At 45.5% G+C, this 20,082-nt stretch overlaps 1 protein-coding gene across 5 annotated transcripts in view; it reads right to left on the bottom strand.

Annotated features, from left to right (window-relative positions):
- Dhx57 (DExH-box helicase 57) overlaps nt 1–20,082 on the bottom strand; it is a 53,668-nt gene that overhangs the window by 4,374 nt on the left and 29,212 nt on the right. For 4 of the 5 annotated variants that reach the window (XM_039112609.1, XM_039112610.1, XM_039112613.1 and 1 more), the window contains 11 exons: nt 18,975–19,183; nt 16,745–16,861; nt 13,753–13,849; nt 12,486–12,659; nt 11,234–11,434; nt 9,320–9,596; nt 7,874–7,969; nt 7,706–7,789; nt 5,770–5,904; nt 4,477–4,551; nt 3,187–3,321 (listed from right to left, as the gene is read on the bottom strand). In XM_039112609.1, the coding sequence (XP_038968537.1) occupies nt 3,187–3,321; nt 4,477–4,551; nt 5,770–5,904; nt 7,706–7,789; nt 7,874–7,969; nt 9,320–9,596; nt 11,234–11,434; nt 12,486–12,659; nt 13,753–13,849; nt 16,745–16,861; nt 18,975–19,183 (1,600 nt within the window). Of the gene's footprint in view, nt 1–3,186; nt 3,322–4,476; nt 4,552–5,769; nt 5,905–7,705; nt 7,790–7,873; nt 7,970–9,319; nt 9,597–11,233; nt 11,435–12,485; nt 12,660–13,752; nt 13,850–16,744; nt 16,862–18,974; nt 19,184–19,264; nt 19,341–20,082 lie in introns of those variants that run through there. The other variant, XM_039112615.2, reaches the window with a different exon arrangement.

Raw genomic sequence — 20,082 nt, 5'->3', positions numbered from 1 at the left:
TCGCCCACTGAACGTCCCAGATACACTCGTGTTCCTGGTCTCAGCACTTACTTCTGTGCTGGAATGTTCTCTCCCAGAGATCCATATGGCTTGCTTCTCATTCAGGACCTGACTGTTTTATCCTAGAGTTCTTCCCAAATTGCTCTATAGAAAAAAGGCTCCTCTCAGCTTGCTGCCTGCTTAGCTTTTTCTCTAGGGCATTTGCCACTGACTTCTTTCCTGCCTGTCCTCACAGCTAAAACTGCTTGAGTAGAAGGACCTTGTTCATTTCCTGTCCTCCATGGCCTACAACAGTGCCCAGCACAGAGACAGACTAGCAGGCATGCATGGATGTTGTCTTCCACATGGCTCGCCGAAAAGAAGAGAAGAGTGCAGCTAGCTCAGGCCTGTGCTGTCTAAGAAGAGAAGAGTGCAGCTAGCTCAGGCCTGTGCTGTCTAAGAAAAGAAGAGTGCAGCTAGCTCAGGCCTGTGCTGTCTAAGAAGAGAAGAGTGCAGCTAGCTCAGGCCTGTGCTGTCTAAGAAGAGAAGAGTGCAGCTAGCTCAGGCCTGTGCTGTCTAAGAAGAGAAGAGTGCAGCTAGCTCAGGCCTGTGCTGTCTAAGAAGAGAAGAGTGCAGCTAGCTCAGGCCTGTGCTGTCTAAAGTTGAGGCAGTCAAGATGAGTGGAGGCCTCCTGGTCCTCTGAGCTTGGAGACCTTTCCCATAGTTTACCACCACTTTCCTCAGTAGCACCATGGGGCTGACCAGCACTGACCTTTCAACCTCACTCTGCCCCTCTTCTTCTGTTTTGTTTGTTTTGAGATAGGGTCTCACTCTGCAGCTCCGGCTGTCCTGGAACTCACCATGTGGACCTGCCTCTGCCCTCAAGTGCTGGGATTAAAGGCGGGCACCATGCACCTGGTGAGAGTTCTCTGTACTCTTTCCTTGTTTTCTTCTCTCTGAATGCTTCACTGAGCACCTACCTTCACCCAGGCCTCATGCTAGACTCTGGAGATATAAAAATCCCTGTCCTGGATTTTATAATTCTGGGACAGAGTAGCGAGGTAAGAAGAGTGGACAAATGCATACCCAGTGGCAGCAGAACAGTGCAGGCAGAGGAGTCTGGGGGCAGTGGCACTGAGGAAATTCTGTCTGAGTCGGAAGTGCTGAGGACTGGACACAGGACCTTGCTGTACCAGGCACACTCTACCACTACGCTACGCCCCATGAAGGAGGTGATTCTTAGTGGAAATGTCAGGTTAAGCATGGCTTCCTGGGAACAGGAGCAGCATGTCTCGGGTCATGGTGATGGGAGACACTGTTGCATTGTATGCAGTGCTGCAGCATGCAGAGTGACAGAGGAAGTGGGGCTCTACAATAGACTCTGTATATGAAGATTTAAGAAATGATCAAGATAGGGCTGGAGAGATGGCTCAGCGGTTAAGAGCACCCGACTGCTCTTCCAGAGGTCATGAGTTCAATTCCCAGCAACCACATGGTGGCTCACAACCATCTGTAAAGAGATCTGATGCCCTCTTCTGGTGTATCTGAAGACAGCTACAGTGTACTTATATATAATAAATGAATAAATAAAAAAAATTAAAAAAAAAAAAAGAAATGATCAAGATAACAGCAATAATGCAGAAGGCTAGAGAGAATTCCAGATTATTACAGTACTTTGGGCATGAAACAATGTTTGGGATTTGAACTGAGAAAATGGTGGTGGCCATGAGAAGAGGCAAAGGTGACACTACCTGAACTTGGTGGTCAATTGAATCAATGTGGAGAAAAGCACATCAGACCCTGATTCAGATGGTACCATTCCTGGACAGCACCCAGGAAGATGGTGTACAGGAAGATGATGAGTTTGATCTGAGGAGGACACTAGCTGCTGTTCTCTAACAGGAAGGTTCAGAACACACTGAGCTCTGGATAGACTTGGGGTGAACATGTACTGGGCAACTGAGATCATGATGTTGTGCCCTTGGAGGGTCGGGGAGTGTACACACAGTACAGTGAGGGTCGAGGAGTGTACACAGACTACAGTGAGGGTCGGGGAGTGTACACACAGTACAGTGAGGGTCGGGGAGTGTACACACAGTACAGTAATGGTCGGGGAGTGTACACACAGTACAGTGAGGGTCAGGGAGTGTACACACAGTACAGTGAGGGTCGGGGAGTGTACACACAGTACAGTGAGGGTCGGGGAGTGTACACACAGTACAGTGAGGGTCGGGGAGTGTACACAGACTACAGTGATGGTCGGGGAGTGTACACACAGTACAGTGAGGGTCGGGGAGTGTACACACAGTACAGTGATGGTCGGGGAGTGTACACACAGTACAGTGAGGGTCGGGGAGTGTACACACAGTACAGTGAGGGTCGAGGAGTGTACACATAGTACAGTGAGGGTCGAGGAGTATATGCAGACAACAGTGAGGGTTGAGGAGTGTACACACAGTACAGTGAGGGTCGGGGAGTGTACACACAGTACAGTGAGGGTCGGGGAGTGTACACACAGTACAGTGAGGGTCGAGGAGTGTACACATAGTACAGTGAGGGTCGAGGAGTATATGCAGAGAACAGTGAGGGTTGAGGAGTGTACACACAGTACAGTGAGGGTCGGGGAGTGTACACACAGTACAGTGAGGGTCGGGGAGTGTACACACACCACAGTGAGAAAAGCCTCAGAGCAGGGGAAGGGGACCTGGTAAAGCAGACAGTGACCAGGGCTCCTTCAGGAGAAAAGAGATCACTGATTGGAGAGGAAGAAAGTTAACAATGTCAAAAGCCACATGAGGACCAGGTGATGTCCCTTTAGATGTGACAACTAGCAGGCCACTGTGACCATAGATGAGTTTACCTCTGGGGAGGAGGCAGCAGTCTCAGCACAGGTTGATGGAAGGACAGAATAACGGACTGGCAAAGCATGCTGATGGTGGAACTACCTCATGGCTTCGTAAACCAACCCACAGAGCAGTGTTCATCTGAGAGCAGGAATGAGCTCTTTTTGTATATAGTGGAATTTTCCCAAACTGGAAACCCTCTCCAGAAGCAGCGTGTCAGTCTGTTTACACAGATCCGACCCTCTCTAACTCTGTGGTACTCCTGGAGACACTGCAAGTCATGGACCGAGGCTTGCCTGCCTTAGGGACTGCGTTTCTCACTGAGGAGGTGCCATAGGTAACATACTGAACACTGCATGCTGACCTGATAGTTTACTGAGGAAGGGTGAATGTGGACATAGCCGTCATTCTTGGTAACGAACTTCAGCTCAGCTGACTTTGGCTGCAGTCTGACCACTCCAGAACTGGTCTTCTGGAACTTTCCTTCTGGGGTTTTGACCTAGATAACAAGTATTTGTGAAAATGGATAAACATATTTTCATTGCAGGACTTGTCCTTTGGCACAAACAAGAATTGCTTGACTAGATCTTGTTTCTTTTCATGTTTCATTTTTTTCAAGGCAGGGTCTCATTGTACAGCACAGGTTATCCTGGAGCTTACTATGTAGTCTTGGTTGGCTTCAAACCTGTGATTCTCCTGTGTTATCTCCCCAGTGCTGAGATATATGTTAATAGTATGCAAATGTGTGTGTGTGTGTGTGTGTGTGTGTGTGTGTGTGTGTAGGCATGCACACCATGTCCACGTGGAGGTCAGAGAACAGCTTGCATGAATCAGTTCTTTTTTCCCACCATGTAGGCCCCAAGGATTAAACTCAGCTAAGAGGTAAACTCAACTTCTAGGCAAGCACCTTTATCCACTGAGTCACCTCCCTGTCCCACGGCTGTCGTATCACTTGCTTTTTAAACTTTATATATTGAACACTTTCTTATATTTATTCAAGATTTTCCTAAAGCATTGTTATCAAGAATTATATAGTGCCTCATTGTAAGTGTCTACAACTTCATCGTTAAACTTTATTTATTTACTTATTGGGCAAGTCTGAAGTGCCCACATGGTGTTGGATTAGTGTGCTGAGGCGGCCTTTGAACCCCCCATCTTCCCCGTCTCTCCAGGGCAGTGATTACAGGTTTGCACCACCACAGCTGGTCATGTCACTGCAAACTTAGATTTGCTGGGTGAAAATCCATCTGCTGAGTGAGGATCCTCCCGGCTATAACTTTGTGCGTGCGTATTTGCAAATTTCCTCTACCAGCTCTAGAAATGGAGCAGAGTTAGGACAGATATGAATTGTATTCTCACCCAGAGTGCTTATTTAAGGACTTACACAGCATTGGTATTAATTATTAGATGTTGCCAATTTTAGGAGTAAACGAGTCTATTTCCTTGTGTAAATCTGCATTTCTTTGTACTACTACACCCAGGCAGTCTGTGTGTGCTGTAGGCTCATTTACAACCTTGTCTCCTACAACCTCTGTGATGGGGGGAACGAAGGAACTGGGAATCCCTGCGTACTGTGTGTGTGATGATGACAAAGTTTACCCTTTGCTACTGTTAAGACAGGAAACAAGAGGACTCAGGAAAAGCGTCACGTTACCTGTACTACATTTGGATACAGAGCGGCACACAGCACTGCTGATATCAGCTTGGGGTTCTCAGCATTTGTGTTAGCCTGTGAGAGAAACATAGCATTACCACACGAGGTGTTTCAGCATTTGCCAGCACAGGTCTTTCTTTTTGAGAGTTTCACGTTAGCCCTGCCTGGCCTGAAACTCACTAATGTAAACCAGGCTGGCCTCGAACTCATAAGAGATACAGCTGCTTCTGTCCCAAATGCTGGGATTAAAGGTGTGCACTACTGTCTTAGTTGGGGTTTTACTGCTGTGAACCCACACCGTGACCCAAGCAACTCTTTAAGGACAACATTTAACTGGGGCTGGCTTAGAGGTTGAGGTTCAGTCCATTGTCATCAAGGCAGGAACAAGGCAGCATCCAGGCAGGCATGGTGCAGGAGGACCCAAGAGTTCTACATCTTCATCTGAAGGCTGTTAGCAGAAGACTGGCTTCCAGGCAGCTAGGATGAGGGTCTTAAGGCTCACACCCACAGTGACACACCCACTTCACCAAGGCTACACCTTCTAATAGTGCCACTCCCTAGGCCAAGCACATGCAAACCAGCACAACCACCACCACCAGCCATTGTATTTCGTTTGATGTCTATCTTAAACAAACAAACAAAAATCTAACTTCCTATTTATTATAAAACAATTTCTTTCTAAGCAGAAAATAAACCTTCCAGACCACAGTCACACAGCACATGTCTTAAAGAGCTTATGATGATTTTTTTCTAGATGCGTGCACAGCGGTCAAGCCAGTGCTCTTGACTGTGGTGTGGTTAAGGGGCCCTCACTAGAGCCAAGGTGAAGCTGATCCAGCACGATCGTGCCCAGCACGATCAAAGTGAACTCTTTTTTCCCATAGGTTTAAACAAGTAAATGAACAGAGCTGGTGTTGATAAGCATCACGGAGAGAAAGAATCTGATTTGTGAGATAGCGGGACTCTCTAGCAAACACTAATTGTTCTATAACAAAAGAACAAAAATTCATTGGGAAGAAGTCTCTTTTAAAATTACACCTAAGACATTAGTTGGTAAAGGCTGGCCTGTTTTGAGGAAACATTACTAGAGCCTACTGTGAATTACAGAATTATGAAGAACAAGTGTGAAATTTAAAAGAAAACAATGTTGACAATGAATGGAAACTCCTGTGCTCGTGGAGGTCAGCTGCCACTTTTGTGGACTGCAGAATCCAGTGTACCACTGCTCACTGGCCGAAGTGAAGAATGCTATTCGAATTAAAGTGAACTAGGACAGAAGGGCACGCCCCTTACCTCCTCTCCTGTGGCATCCAGGACACCATCTCCCCCTTGGGCTCTCTTTTCAATCTCTTTTGCTCTGAGTCCCTCTTTGACAAACCCTATATCGGAAAGCAGCTCAGTGAACTGCCGTTTGAGGCTGGCCATTTCCTGAAAGAAGGAATGGACCTGTTAAAGAAGGAGCTAAGGACACTTCCAAGGTGTAGCTCACACGTGTGTAACAACAGTGAGTAGTGGTGAGTGCGCTGTCCACCTAACGAGGTGTAAGGCCAATCTTGTCTGTCGCCTGTAGAAGGCGGCTTCCATTTACTGCCCACTGGCAGGTGATGAGACAGTTACATGGAAACCCAAAGCCTGCAAAACCCCAGCCATTTTCTATTTAACATTTTAACTGCAGTGTGACAGGTCTGATTTTCTAGGAAATTCTTGGGATGGGCAAAACAAATGTAATTTATTTTTGCTTGTGGTATTGCTTGCTGCCTCTTTGTTTTGTTGTTCTGCTTGTTTGTTTTGTTTTTTGAGACAGGGCTTGTATCCCTGGCTGTCCTGGAACTCACTCTGCAGACCAGGCTGGCCTCTAACTCACAGAGATCTGCCTGCCTCTGCCTCCCAAGGGCTGGGATTAAGGGTGTGCACCCCACCGTCAGGCTTGTTGCTTTACTTCTTTTTTTTTTTTTTTTTTTTTGGTTCTTTTTTTCGGAGCTGGGGACTGAACCCAGGGCCTTGCGCTTCCTAGGTAAGTGCTCTACCACTGAGCTAAATCCCCAGCCCCGTTGCTTTACTTCTTAATCTTTCTGTTTGCGTTTCTATCCAAGTCCTGTCAGTCCCTTATCTGAGCCCAGAGTAGCTAATGTTTCTCTCAGTGAAACTCATCTGCAGAACTTTCCCTCTTTCCCTACCTTATGGTCTTACTGGATCACAGCTGACATTGAGAATATGGGGACATTTTTAAGTTTTTTAGATTTAGATACTGAAAAGTGTTAAGGGCTGGAGAGATGGCTCAGTGGTTAAGAGCACCGACTGCTCTTCCAGAGGTCCTGAGTTCAATTCCCAGCAACCACATGGTGGCTCACAACCATCTGTAATGGGATCTGATGCCCTCTTCTGGTGGGTCTGAAGACAGCTACAGTATACTCATATACAAAATAAATAAATAAATCTTTTTTAAAAAAGTGCCAATGTCTTTATCTTGTAGCTTTTGTTCAAATATAGGCTGCAAGAATCAAATTCAGTTTGTGGTCTCCTTGGAAGGCAGAGAGAGGCAAGCGGACTGAGTGCAGGTGTTGAGGACAGCCATGGCAACACAAAAGAGCTCTTTACTTTAAACGTGGGAGGCACAAATGGGTGGGGGACGGTGTGCTTAGCATGCTGGGAACATGAATCTGATTCATTTCACCAGTCTGAACAAAACATGTCAGGTCTCTGGTACAACTTATCTACCAGCGGAGACAGAACTAGATGTCAGGAAGCAGGAGTACTAAGAACACGATTTATGTTCCTTGGACCTCCCTTTCTCCAGCCTCCAGATTGCTACTCAAATAAAAGTTTTGTAGAGGGGTTGGGCATTTAGCTCAGTGGTAGAGCGCTTGCCTAGGAAGCGCAAGGCCCTGGGTTCGGACCCCAGCTCCGAAAAAAAGAACCAAAAAAAAAAAACAAAAAAACAAAAAAACAAAAAACAAACAAACAAAAAAAAACCAAAAAAAGTTTTGTAGAGACCTTCTCCATCGAGGCTTTGGCTTCCCAGACATGGTGGAAGGAGGTCTAAAATAATGTGTGTCACAGGGGGAGGTAGAAGCACATATCCTCATGTTCAGGAATCCATGTTGCACAGCTGAGAAGACTGAGCATTCCCACTGTCCAGACAGGTCAAGTGAGGCACTACTGCAAGCCCTCTGGGCATCTGCCAGCTGCCACAGTGGGAACGATGAAGGAACGGCACAGAAGAACTCACCTGCAGAGTTCTCCCAGACAGGAAATTCTGTCTGCAGTAATTATAACTTGCTCGCGCACTTTCTTTTGTACTCAGCTGCCAACCCTAAATCGTGGAGAAATCAAGCTGAACTTATTCTGATATTGGAGCCAACCGCGGCTACAGACCTAAGTTCTGAGGTGTCCTTACCTTATATGCACAGAGAAGGGCCAGATAATCACTGTTTGCAAATGCGAATTCCAGCTTTTTCTGATTGGCCTCTTCTTTCTTATCCCAGGGAGACACCTGAATGAGCGATGGATTGAAGGATATGGTTTCTCTCAGCTTTCAAATGGCACTTTCCTACTGCTGCAGCCACTACCTGGGGAAAGCGTCTTGCAGGGAACCAAGTGCATCACTCCATGTGCAGGTTTATTCAAGGCAAGCACGACAGAGAAGCTAACGAATGGCCCTTTTGTTCTGTGAGTTTGAAATAAGGCCAAGATTGGTCTTTTAGGACTAAATGGCAAACGACAGCCATCAAGGACGGCTCCTCTTATTGCTGGATCTGTTGCTTGGCTCTTTCTTTTTTTTTCTTTTTTTCTTTTTTTTTTTTTTTAAAGATTTATTCATTTATTATATATAAGTTCACTGTAGCTGTCTTCAGATACACCAGAAGAGGGCACCGGATCTCCTTACAGATGGTTGTGAGCCACCATGTGGTTGCTGGGAATTGAACTCATGACCTCTGGAAGAGCAGTCGGGTGCTCTTAACCGCTGAGCCATCTCTCCAGCCCGGCTCTTTCTTTTTTTAAAAAGTGATTTACCTTTATGTGCATTGGTATTTTGCCTGCATGTGTCAGTAAGGGTGAGAGATTCCCCAAAACTGGAGATACAAAGAGCTGTGAGCCAGGGTGCTGGGAATTGAACCCTGGTCCTCTAGAAGAGCAGTCAGTGTTCTTAACTGCTGAGATATCTCTCTAGCCCATTTTGTTTTTTAAGACATTCTCACTTTGAGACTGGCCAGCTTAGAACTTGCTATGTACACTAAGCTGGGTTCAGATCTGTGGTGGTCATTTGTGGTGCCTCTGTTTCCAGAACATAGATCATCACACCAACCTAGTTTTTACTTTGATGTCTGAGAGAGGGATTCTATTCTAGAGCCCACACTGGCATGGGACTCACCGTGCAGCTCAGGCTGGCCTGGAAAACTGGTCATAGGGGAATGCTTGTACAAATCCAAAGTTGTTCCTCTCCGCTCTGGTGCTGGAGGGTGAACCTGAGGCCTCACACATACTACCAAGTACCTCACTTTAACTCCTAAAGTGTACCGACTTAGATACGCTCACCAGTGGACTGAATGTGCAAATTATCTTTCAATAGAGTTACTTTTTAAAGTTAATAAATGTGCTCATTACCTTTTGAAATTATAAAATGGTATATGCCGGTTTTTCTAAAATAAGCAATAGCAAACAAAAAGCATATTATTTTAATAAGCTATCCCTCTAGTTCCCAAGGTTTTTTGGGGGGTGGGGCGATACAGATTTTTCTAAGGATCAAATACCATTGTGCTCTGAAATCTTTCACATCCCACATACATGCAAATTTTTAAGGGCTCACATACCTCTATTCCAATTTAAACAAATGTTCACTTACGAAAGGGGACTTAAAAGCCAAGCTGGCAGCAATGGTGAGAGCAGGGTCCAGGCAGCGGAAGATTGATCCCAACAACATCAGTTTGCCGATCCTAACGTCCACAGGCAGAGAGGCCAAGTGATAGCCCAGGGGGGTGAGCTTTTCATCCGGAGTCAAGGCTCCCAAGTCTCGCAACCGTACTTTTGAGGCACGAAGAGAATCAACATGTGGAGGTTCAATGAGCCGAGAGAACACGGATTGGAGATTGTGAGTACTAAACATTTCTAAAATTTTAATTCTGAAAAAGAAAACCATGATTCGTAAATCTGGTATCTTGCAGAATGAAGCAGAGGGATAACTTTTGTTTCTTGAGTAAGAAATGCCTTTTAAAAAAAAGACTGATTTTAATCCTTGCTAATTGTGTTGATGTGTCTGCGTGTAGATGTGTGTATGAAAGTGCAGGTGCTGTCAGGGGCCGGAGGGGAGGACACCCTTGGAATTGTAGTTCCACATGGTTATGAGCTGACAGTGGGCCTTGGGAACTGAACTCAGGTCTTCTGGAAGCGCAGCAAGTGCTCTTAATCCCTGAGCCCTCTCCCCACCACCTCCTAAGTGCTTTTCTAAGCCACACAGGCTTCATGGGCTTGAGACAAGTAGAAGCAGCTTCCCCAATTCTAGGCTTACAGGCAGGGATCACCACACCCAGCTGCAATGATGCTTTAAGTAAAGCCTTTACAAATCTTGTCCTCTAGTTTTCTTAGCAATAAATTACAGGCCCACCTCAAGGTCTACCTACCCATATTAAAAAAATTCTTTTAACAAACTTTGAAAATCGCCTTTTTCTCTTACCAGTGGGTTCAGATTATGAAAGAGAATTCAGATGGTGAATGAAGTATTGGTAAGGATGTGGAAATCTTGAATACTATGGGTGGGAAGGGACACTGGACAGCTGCCGAGGAGGGCAGGGAAGGCTCCTCATACTGCAAACAGAACTGCCACAGGACGCAGCACTCACACTGCCTGTGCTTGTTTGTGTGTTTTTGAGACAGCATTTCTTAGTAGCTCTGTCTGTTCTGGAACTCACTCTGCAGACCAGGCTGGCCTCGAACTCAGAGCTCTGCCTGCCTCTGCCTCCCACGTGCTGGGATTGAAGGTACACAGTGGCCCTGCCTGGTCTTGGGGTCTCTTTTGGTGTTATCAGCTCAGATATACAGCTGTTTTCATGAAGGTACATATATTTGGTGCTTAGCTTTCCTGATTGGGGCATTCCCCTGCAGTGATGCGCTGACAGTGACCCATGTATTGAACTGCAAGGAGGAAAGAGGATGAACTATGCTGTTGGGAAAGCGGGCTTGGCTAACATGCAGCACCCTGAGTCCAATCCCACACCTAAGGGCTTTATACAGCTGAGCCGTGGCTGTTCCATTTTCCTCTTTAAGTTACCAGCTGGATCAAAGAGTATGGATAATTTGCATTTCTTATATCACTAAGCAATTTTTCATAAACATCCAATTAAAACTTCTTTAGCTCATGTAACGTTGCATCTGTTCAACTACTTACTATATCCTATTTTATGACATTTATTCATTAGCTAATAGTGGTGTTGTAACTTTTGTTTACTTTTTCTGATAATAAGGCTGTAGATTTTTCTCTGTCACACTGTGATATCTGTGTCCTCTGGCAGAAATCCCCTGGCAAGTCAAGTTACTTTCCTAATCTGGAAATGTATTTTTGAGAATTATTGTAAGGCCATGATCTGAAAATGTGAGGATCTCTATGTGCAAAGTTAAAAGGAAGAAAAGGGCTACACTGATGTGCTTTATGCAAATGAATGACCGCATTCACTCTATTCTAAGCACAATGTCTTCTACTAGGGAAAAGAGCACAAGACTTAAACGAGGGAGAAACGCGGACTGTGCAAGCAGAGGAGGTAACCTGAGGCACAGCTGCTCCAGGGGCACCCTTTGGATCTCTGGGAGCTGCTGCTTCAGAAGCTGGTGGTTGTAGTGGTGGCTCGTGAACAAGTGGAAGCAGACTCCAGAGGCAACTCGGCCAGCTCGGCCTTTTCTCTGCAGAGCATTGGCCTGAGACACAAAAGTGTCCTCTAGACTTTCCATCCCTTTGCCGGCATCGTATCTAGAGAGGAAGAGGAAATATAGAGGGAGTTATTCTGTGCGCATGTGTGTGTAAGCCCGAGAAGACCCAGGCTGTAGTTCTTCAGACACAGTCTCTCTCTTACTGGCCTGAGCTTGCCCAGTTGGCTAGGCTGGCTGATTTTCCTGTCTCTCCTTCCCCAGAGCCGATGGCACAGGTGCATGCCCCCCATCTAGCTTTTTCTTTTCTTTTCTCCTTCCTTCCCTCCTCTCGACCTCACTCCCTCCCTCTTTCTTTCCCTTTTATTGAGACATGGTTTCTGTGTGTAGCCTTGGCTGTCCTGGAACTTGCTTTATAGACCAGGGTGGCCTCGAACTTACAGAGATCCACTTGCCTCTGCCTCCCAAGTGCTGGGATCAAAGGTGTGTGCCACCACTGCCCAGCTCTTCCTTCCTTTCTTAAGTATGGGTTCTGGGGATTGAACACAGTTCCTGCAAATACTTTACTGAGTTACTTTTAAGAATGTCAAGACTAGGGCTGGAGAGATGGCTCAGCGGTTAAGAGCACCCGACTGCTCTTCCAGAGGTCATGAGTTCAATTCCCAGCAACCACATGGTGGCTCACAACCATCTGTAAGGAGATCTGATGCCCTCTTCTGGTGTATCTGAAGACAGCTATAGTATATATAATAAATAAATTTATAAAAAAAAAAAAAAAAAAAAAAAAAAAGAATGTCAAGACTATTGGGCACGGACAAGTGGTCTTCCTTATGTAAGACAGCCACCCTACTCAGGATCTACAGTCTGGTTTATTGTAGGACTGTGGGGTAACTAGTGCCGTGATGATTTAGGTCCATCAGACACCACACACATTTTCTTTAGCCATTTTCTTCTCATCGAAGCACAAGAAAAATCACATGGGAAAATGAATCCATTATTGGTGATTCTGCATGCTTGTTTGACTTGCACATTCCTCACGCTGGCCATGGAACCATATACAATGTTCCTTTAAAGAGTACCTTGGCAGGAACCATTAACAGCTGTGCTATCCTACAGGAGGTTAGTCCCTCTGTCACTTCACCACAAAAGAATACCTCTTTTCTTTCATCTTCCCAGAATCGATGACATACACGACGTCATCAATGGTTATGGAAGTCTCAGCAATGTTGGTGGAAATTATAATCTTAGTCACACCTAGTGGGGGTTTCACAAACACCGCCTGCTGCTCTTCACTGGATAACGACGAGTGCAGTGGGTGAATGACACACCTAAAAGGAAGTGAAGCACAGTAAGGAGTCTGCACCAAGCACTGAAACTGACCTGCAGGTAAATGTCTACTGAAGTTAACTGAATGACCAAGAGTTATGGCGGTTTAGCTATGCTTGGCCCCTGGGAAGTGGCACTATTAGGAGGCGTGCCCTTATTGGAGGAAGTGTAGCCTTTTTAGAAGAAGTCTGTCACTGTGGAAGCCGGGCTTTGAGTCTCCTTTGTATACTTAAGACTGCCAATGTGGGGGAGGCCCCTCTCCTCCTGCTGCCTTTGGATGACAATGTAGAACCCTCACTCAGCTCCTTCCCCAGCACCAACTTTGTCTGTACACCGCCATGCTTCCTGCCATGCTGATAATGGGCTGAGTCTCTGAACCTGTGAGCCAGCCCCAGTAAAATGTTGTCCCTCATAAGTTGCCTTGGTCATGGTGTCTCTTCTCAACAATGGAAACCCTAAGACAGCGTCTGACACTTTTAAGCACTGCCCTCAAGGCCCAGCTCTTAGAGGTGAGAGGCTCCTTCTGTTCTCACAAAATACAACCTTCCAGAAACACAAACCTTGTGCTAACCTGGGAAAAGTTCTGGGATTATTCAGGAGTAAACCACCAAGATTGATTGATACTTTATAAGTAACACACCTAAAAAAAACTGACCAGCAAAGAATAATCTTTTGCCTTAAGTCCAGGTGGGTAGGGGTGGGAGGGCAAAGTGTGACGCAGCTAGGATATTCATTGTATGTGACAGCATACCCAGTGACTGGCGGAAAATTGTTTTCTCTCAAAATGGCAGCATTTCTTTGTTATTATTAATGCTGGCTTTCCCCAGCCTGCTGCCCTCCTCAGGAATCTGGCAACTGAAACTGCATGCAGATTTGCTGAGTCACTATGATAAGTGAAGAGAAAAGTCTGCCCTTGACGGAATGGAGTAACATTTTCTGGAGCACAAAGGCATCCCATTTCAAGCTGGCATAAACAAACAATGTTTGAGAGGTGACACGACAGTCTAAGGAGGGTGAGGACCACAGGGAGCCTTCAGCTCTTCATCTTTGGAGGTGGCTGCAGTGATATCTATGGATAGAAAGCGAGTGGCTTACCGATGACTTCGTCTGTTGTTGAAGAGAGAGTTAGACTGTAGCTGTTCATAAAGCATCTTGATTTCCGCTAGCCCTGGTAAAAACACAAGTATAGCACCTGGGAATAAAAAATTAATAAATAAATAAACAAACAAGGAAAACTAATGTAGATCACAAGACCGTTTTAAAACCAATAACTGATAACTTTACACTATCAGTTTTTCTTTGTAAAGCCTTATTAGTTAAACAAATATGAAATCACACTTTTGTATATACTCTGATTTAATAAGGAAAAAATAGTATTACCTTTTTCCAATAGAAAACTGAGGTATAGAAGAGCATGCTTTGAGTTATACAAGAAGCACTCACCGAGCACACTCTGTGTGTGTGTGTGTGTGTGTGTGTGTGTGTGTGTGTACAGAAACATCTGAGAACTGAAGCAAATGCCTTGCACACATCAGACCCACCTAAGCTCTCCAGTATTCTTAGTATCCTGACCACTGATACCTGTTTCTACTGTAGAAAAGTAACCTTGTAGACCAGAAGATTCCTTTGTTAATGAGATCCAGACATTTTACTGGATACGATACAAACAAACAAACAAACAAACAAAGAAGTCTGATCGGTTAAGTTTAGACACATTTGAAAGAGCTAGTAAATTAACTAGTCACGTCTTACTAACCACTGATGGCCTTTAGCATGTCCACTAAAGACAATCAGCAACAACAGGAGGTCGTAGCGTGTTTCTGTCCTGGCAGCAGTCCCTTCCCAGGTACTTCTGTGGCTGAGACCGCATCTCACCTGGTAGTTCAGGTGGTCTTGAGACTCAGTCTTGAGCTCAGGTATTGAGTCTCCTGCCTCAGTGGCCCAAGTACTGGGGCTACTTGAGCCTCCACACCCAGCTTTCTCTTGTGCTTCATTCATGGAAGAGGCAGGTCACCTCCTCACTAATGTGTCCCTCAGCCTCACACAGGTAAGCAGATGCCCATGCCAGCCGTGCAGCATGGATATTAAACACATCTCCGGAACTCAGTACCTACAGTCATGGCTTTCTCTCCCCATGAAACTAGGAAGGAGTCCAAATCATCACAAAAATAGAGGAGGGCCAAAGAGCACAGAGATTTTTTTCCTCACACACATTACCTTATTTGGCCTTCAGAGCCCCTTCATAGCCACCCTAGGTAAGAAGGGCATCAGTAGGAGACACACTACTCAGCCCTTGGCTGGGCCTTAGCTGGTAAGCTGACTGCCTCAATACTGACTTTCAGTTTCTGGCCCAAGATCCATCCCATGCTCCTTTGCACTAAATGACACACATTGTGTCATTTAGTGTGTGTGTGTGTGTGTGTATGTATGTATGTGCATATATATATATATGTGTGTGTGTGTGTGTGTGTGTGTGTGTGTGTGTGTGTGTGTGTGTGTGTGTGTGTGTGTATGTATAAGTTGTCTATATTTTTGCCTACTTTGTTATTATCTATTCCTCCCCCATGGCTGGGCCATGGCTGTTAGGGATAGTTCTTATATTCATGAATATATCACTGATTCTTGTTTTGTTTTGTTGTTGTTATTTGTTTTTGAGACAGGGTCTCACTATGTGTTCCTGGCTAACCTGGAACTGCTCTGTTCCTATGTACACCAGGGCGGCCTTGGACTCATAGAGACCTGTCTGCCTCTACCTCCCAAGGGCTGGGATTAAAAGCATGTGCCACCATGCCTGTCTAATTACGGTAATTCTCTAAAATTTCTTTTTGGCTGGCAAGTTTGTTTTAAAAAAATCTTGTGCTTTGGAATGAAACCAGGCCACCAGTCTATTGGTAATGCATTAGCAACTCCTGACCACTTGCCAAGAGAAGAGAAATAAGAAACTTAATAATTTACATGGCTTTCAAGTCTCCTCAGAAAGCATCACGACACTGAGGTCTAAACTGAGAGAACAGCCATTAGTTATCGCGGCTCCTAAGACTGTACAATGAACATATAAAGTCCTTTATTGACCCATTATCCCCTCAACCAGCACCCAGCCCTTCAACAAACATTTCTTTCAGTCTGGCATGGTAGTGTACACCTTTAATCCCAGCATTTAGAAGGGAGAGGGAGGTGGCTTTCTGTGAGTTCAAGGCTAGTCTGGTCTACAAAATGATTCCAGGCTATCTAGGACCTCAAAGTGAGACCATCTTTTTTTTTTTTTTTTTTTTTTTTTTTTTTGGAGCTGGGGACTGAACCCAGGGCCTTGCGCTTGCTAGGCAAGTGCTCTACCACTGAGCTAAATCCCCAACCCCGTGAGACCATCTTAATTAAAAAAGTTCTATACTTAAATGTACCAACCCCTTTCCCAGAAGCTGAGAAATACAGGAGAACAAGAAAGCCCTGGTTTTTTTATTTTTGCTCTTCTTTCTTTCTTTCTTTCTTTCTTTCTTTCTTTCTTTCTTTCTTTCTTTTTAATATTTGTTTATTTAATGTATATGAGTAAACTGTAGCTGTCTTCAAACACACCAGAAGAGGGCATCGGATCCCATTACAGATGGCTGTGAGCCACCATGTGGTTGCTGGGAATTGAACTCAGGACCTCTGGGAGAGCAGTCAGTGCTCTTAACTGCTAAGCCATCTCTCTAGGCCTTATTTTTGCTTTTCAAGACAGGGTTTCTCTGTGTAGCCCTGGTTGTCCTGGAACTTGCTCTGTAGACCAGGCTGGCCTCGAACTCAGAGATCTACCTGCCTCTGCATCCAGAGTGCTGGAATTAAAGTGTGTGCTGCCACTACCCAGCACAATCCCTGCTCTTACGTTTATACACTACTGAAGGGAGATGGGTCAGTAAGCAAAACAATTCCAGACAGTGTCAAATATTAGTCATTTTGGATGTCATACAGAGTAAGGGTGAGGAGACGATCACAGATAGGATGGCCTATAATGGAGACACAGAGAGGAAACCCACCCAAGAGCAGACTCGCAGTTTGCCAAGGACTAAGTGTCTCATATGTGCATCACTGGGACCTGAGAAAAGAGGCTTACCTGGAGGGTAGGAGTGCTTGCCGTCTACAATCCACTCTAATAAGGCCTCTATTAATTCAAGGTTGACCTTTTCAAAATCCATGACAGACATTGTCTTGATGACCGACTTGCTCACCCCTGAAAGAAAAGGAAGAATCAGAAGAATAATTACACCTTACACCTGTGAGGTTTGTGAGTGTTGGGTCGGTTCAACAGCACAGGAGTTCCCTCAGAAAACACTGGGTTACAGGAGTGCACACACTGTCCCTCTCCTCCCTTGCCTCGCTCTCAGGTGCTGAGACTTTATGCACACACCAGCATGCTCACACCAGCACATCTCGTTTCTGTATTGCTGGAGAGCCAAGCCAAGGCTCCCCGCCAGGTCCATACACTTGATACAGACAGTATCAACCGAGTTACATCCCCAGCCCAAATGTACTTTTGTTTTTCTGGAGCAGTGAGTGACCCAAGGAGAAAGCCCTTGACAGCACTCGCCCCGTTTGAACTTTTAACTCTCTCCTCCTTCTTCTCCTTTCACCATCATTTATTAAAAGTTTAAGATCTAGAATAAAATTCAGTCAGCACATTTTAGAAACTGCTTCCAGATTCGATCGAACCGTGAGTCAGATCATCTAGAAGCCCAGGGAACAATTCCCTCGGGAAGTCCTGAGTGGAACACGGTATTTCATGCGCGTTTTACAACAGTGCTCAGCGTCTAGGTCCCTTTGAGACAGTGACAGCAATGGTGGCTCCTCCTTGAAGGACACATGTGAATTTAGGAAGCTCCTCCACACTGGGCATCGCATTGCAGGCCTTTACTCCCATCACTTGGGAGGCAGAGACAAGCAGATCTCTGTGGGTTCAAGGTCAGCCTGGTCTACACAGTGAATTCCAGGTTCTCTTTTGACACCCCCCCCTTCCAGAAAGAACTTACTCCACACCTTTGATGTCGATCTACAAATGATCCAGTGAGAATCTGTAAACTTCCTACCTACTGGAGTCTTAGCACACAAAAGCCTCCTCAACCCTCACTGAAGCGGAAGCCCAGTTTCAATTCATCTGACTGACAGTGAGTACCGGCACCTCCTGTTTGTTGCATGTTCCCACCCACCCCTGCCAGCCCCACCTCCTGCTGCAGCTCTCTGACATGCCTGGTTGTTATGCAAGCTCTGGGGGTCTCAACTCAAATCGTCACGCGTGTGCAGCAGGCACTGCTCCCGCCATTCCATCCCCCAGGGCCAATACTGACATTTTGGTTTTTCTGGTATTCACTACAATCGAGTCATGCGTTCTTTCACTGAAATAGCACAAGACAATGTTGTGGTATTTCAGTCATGTGTTCAGTGCATGACAGGTCTGCAGTCTTGGCTTGCCCCATTATTAGTGGTTAACTAATTCCCCCGTGTAATTGTTATTAACTCCCTGTGTAGTTAAGTATTTCATGGAGAGGTATGAGACTTACTTAAGTATCAAGTAAATTTTACCCACCAGCTTTAGCAGTATACGTGGACTTCAAAAAACAAGACAAAACAAACAGACAAACAAACAAAAAACCCAACCAAAATAATCAATAAAATGACATCATTTTTTTTTTTCGGAGCTGGGGACTGAACCCAGGCCCAAAATGACATCTTTTAAAAAAATTCTTCCTTGGGGTTGGGGATTTAGCTCAGTGGTAGAGCGCTTGCCTAGCAAGCGCAAGGCCCTGGGTTGGGGTCCTCAGCTCAGGGTGGGGGTGGGGGGATTCTTCCTTTAGATATTTTAATTGTGTTGTTAGGGACCCCCTGCTCCTGCGATATACTGCGCCAGGCTTGTTCCTCCTATGAAGCCTGCTGTGCACATAATCAGAGGTGAGCACACAGGAAATCCAAGACCACTCTTTGCCTTTGTCCTGGAAGCTGAGGCTAGTCCTAGTTCCCAGCTCCCCTTCCTGCTCTTCTTCCTAGACTCCTATCCCTCGCTTATCTTCTGTCAGAACCTCTAACCTCTGTTAGTCCTGCAGGGTCTGTGTGTTTTCCTTTCTCTCCTATCAGAGACTTTTCTTTAATAGTCAGAAAACAAAAACAAAAACTAAACAAAGCCGGCGGGGCAGGTATGATAGCTGTGATCTGTGCACTAGACTGCTGGGTTTGTAAACTAAAGTTGTTCTGACAAATGTAAGGCAGTGTTACTAGAAGTCTCTGGGTCATGGCAGGAAAGAAATGCAAGAAACTTTGGCATACTTGATACCATTCCTGAGTAAGCACAGTACCTTTATAACGGACCAAGAGCTGCTTGAAATCTAACTGCTGATCAGGTATTGTGTCTTTGACAGACTCCTCCTCGTCCTGGAGGTGAAGGGCCAGCCTCAGGTCTTCTTCCACCTCCTCCAGTGCAGTTCTGTTGTGCCTGGCTTTAAGCCTTTCCTTCGCAATCTGTTTCATGGAGCGCATATACGGGCTCCCGTCCTGTAACACATACCTGAGGGAGAAGACAAAGAGCTGTGTCTCTGTGGTATGCCCCTGCTGCAGAAGAAAGAAATTATCCTCCCACTTTGTTTACCCTTAGCAGAATGCTCTTGTTTCTGTCCAGCTCATGTGCTACCTTCTTAGCAGTCCAGGATTCTGCTGGCTGTGCCCTGTTTGGTTGGGAACACACTGGAATGAATGCCATTGGTTCTGTCTACCGTTCTTATCTAACTCAGAAAAGACTATGGCAGTAGAATGAAGGAAGAACGGCACAGACATTCAGAAGACATCTGAGCTATGTTCTCAGTTGCAGTGCCAGAATCTTAATTCCTTCTTAGAGAATCTCACCTACCTCCCCACGGTTCCAACTATAATTCTAAAGCAGCTAATTCTACCCTGTGAAGCCAAACGCAGACCTGGATTACCACTTCTTTTCTGAACGCTGCTACAAGACCATATTCAAACACACTGCAAGCCTCTCATTAGACAGTTTATGATTTGTTAGAGCTAATACTATTGTTATGGTGAGATGGAAAAGTCTGCACTTGGTACTGAAAGCTTAGATTGGTGTTCTAGGCCTGTCACTAAATCACCATGCTACAGAACTTCAAAGAGTCCATTTCGAAGGTCTTATTTTCTCATCATCTGGGAAAACTGACTGACACAACTGGAAACTCCTTCCTCTGGAGGTCTAAGGTTTCTCAGAGGCCCTGGGAAAGGTAAGGGTTGGGGGACAGTGAACAAGCAGGGCTCCCTTTGGCCCTCCTACCTCGCTCACTCAGATAATTTAATTCCCATTTTAGTTCTTACTTCTTTATGATTTTCTACAAGATGTTATTTGCAGAAAGGGTTCTATAGCCCCTTTTAAAGTCTAAATCTTGGTGATTCTATAGTCTTTGACTTTCTCCAGTT

Source organism: Rattus norvegicus, chromosome 6, assembly GCF_036323735.1.
Source record: "Rattus norvegicus strain BN/NHsdMcwi chromosome 6, GRCr8, whole genome shotgun sequence".
Lineage (NCBI taxonomy): Eukaryota > Metazoa > Chordata > Mammalia > Rodentia > Muridae > Rattus > Rattus norvegicus.
This window is presented reverse-complemented; position numbering and strand designations above follow the sequence as displayed.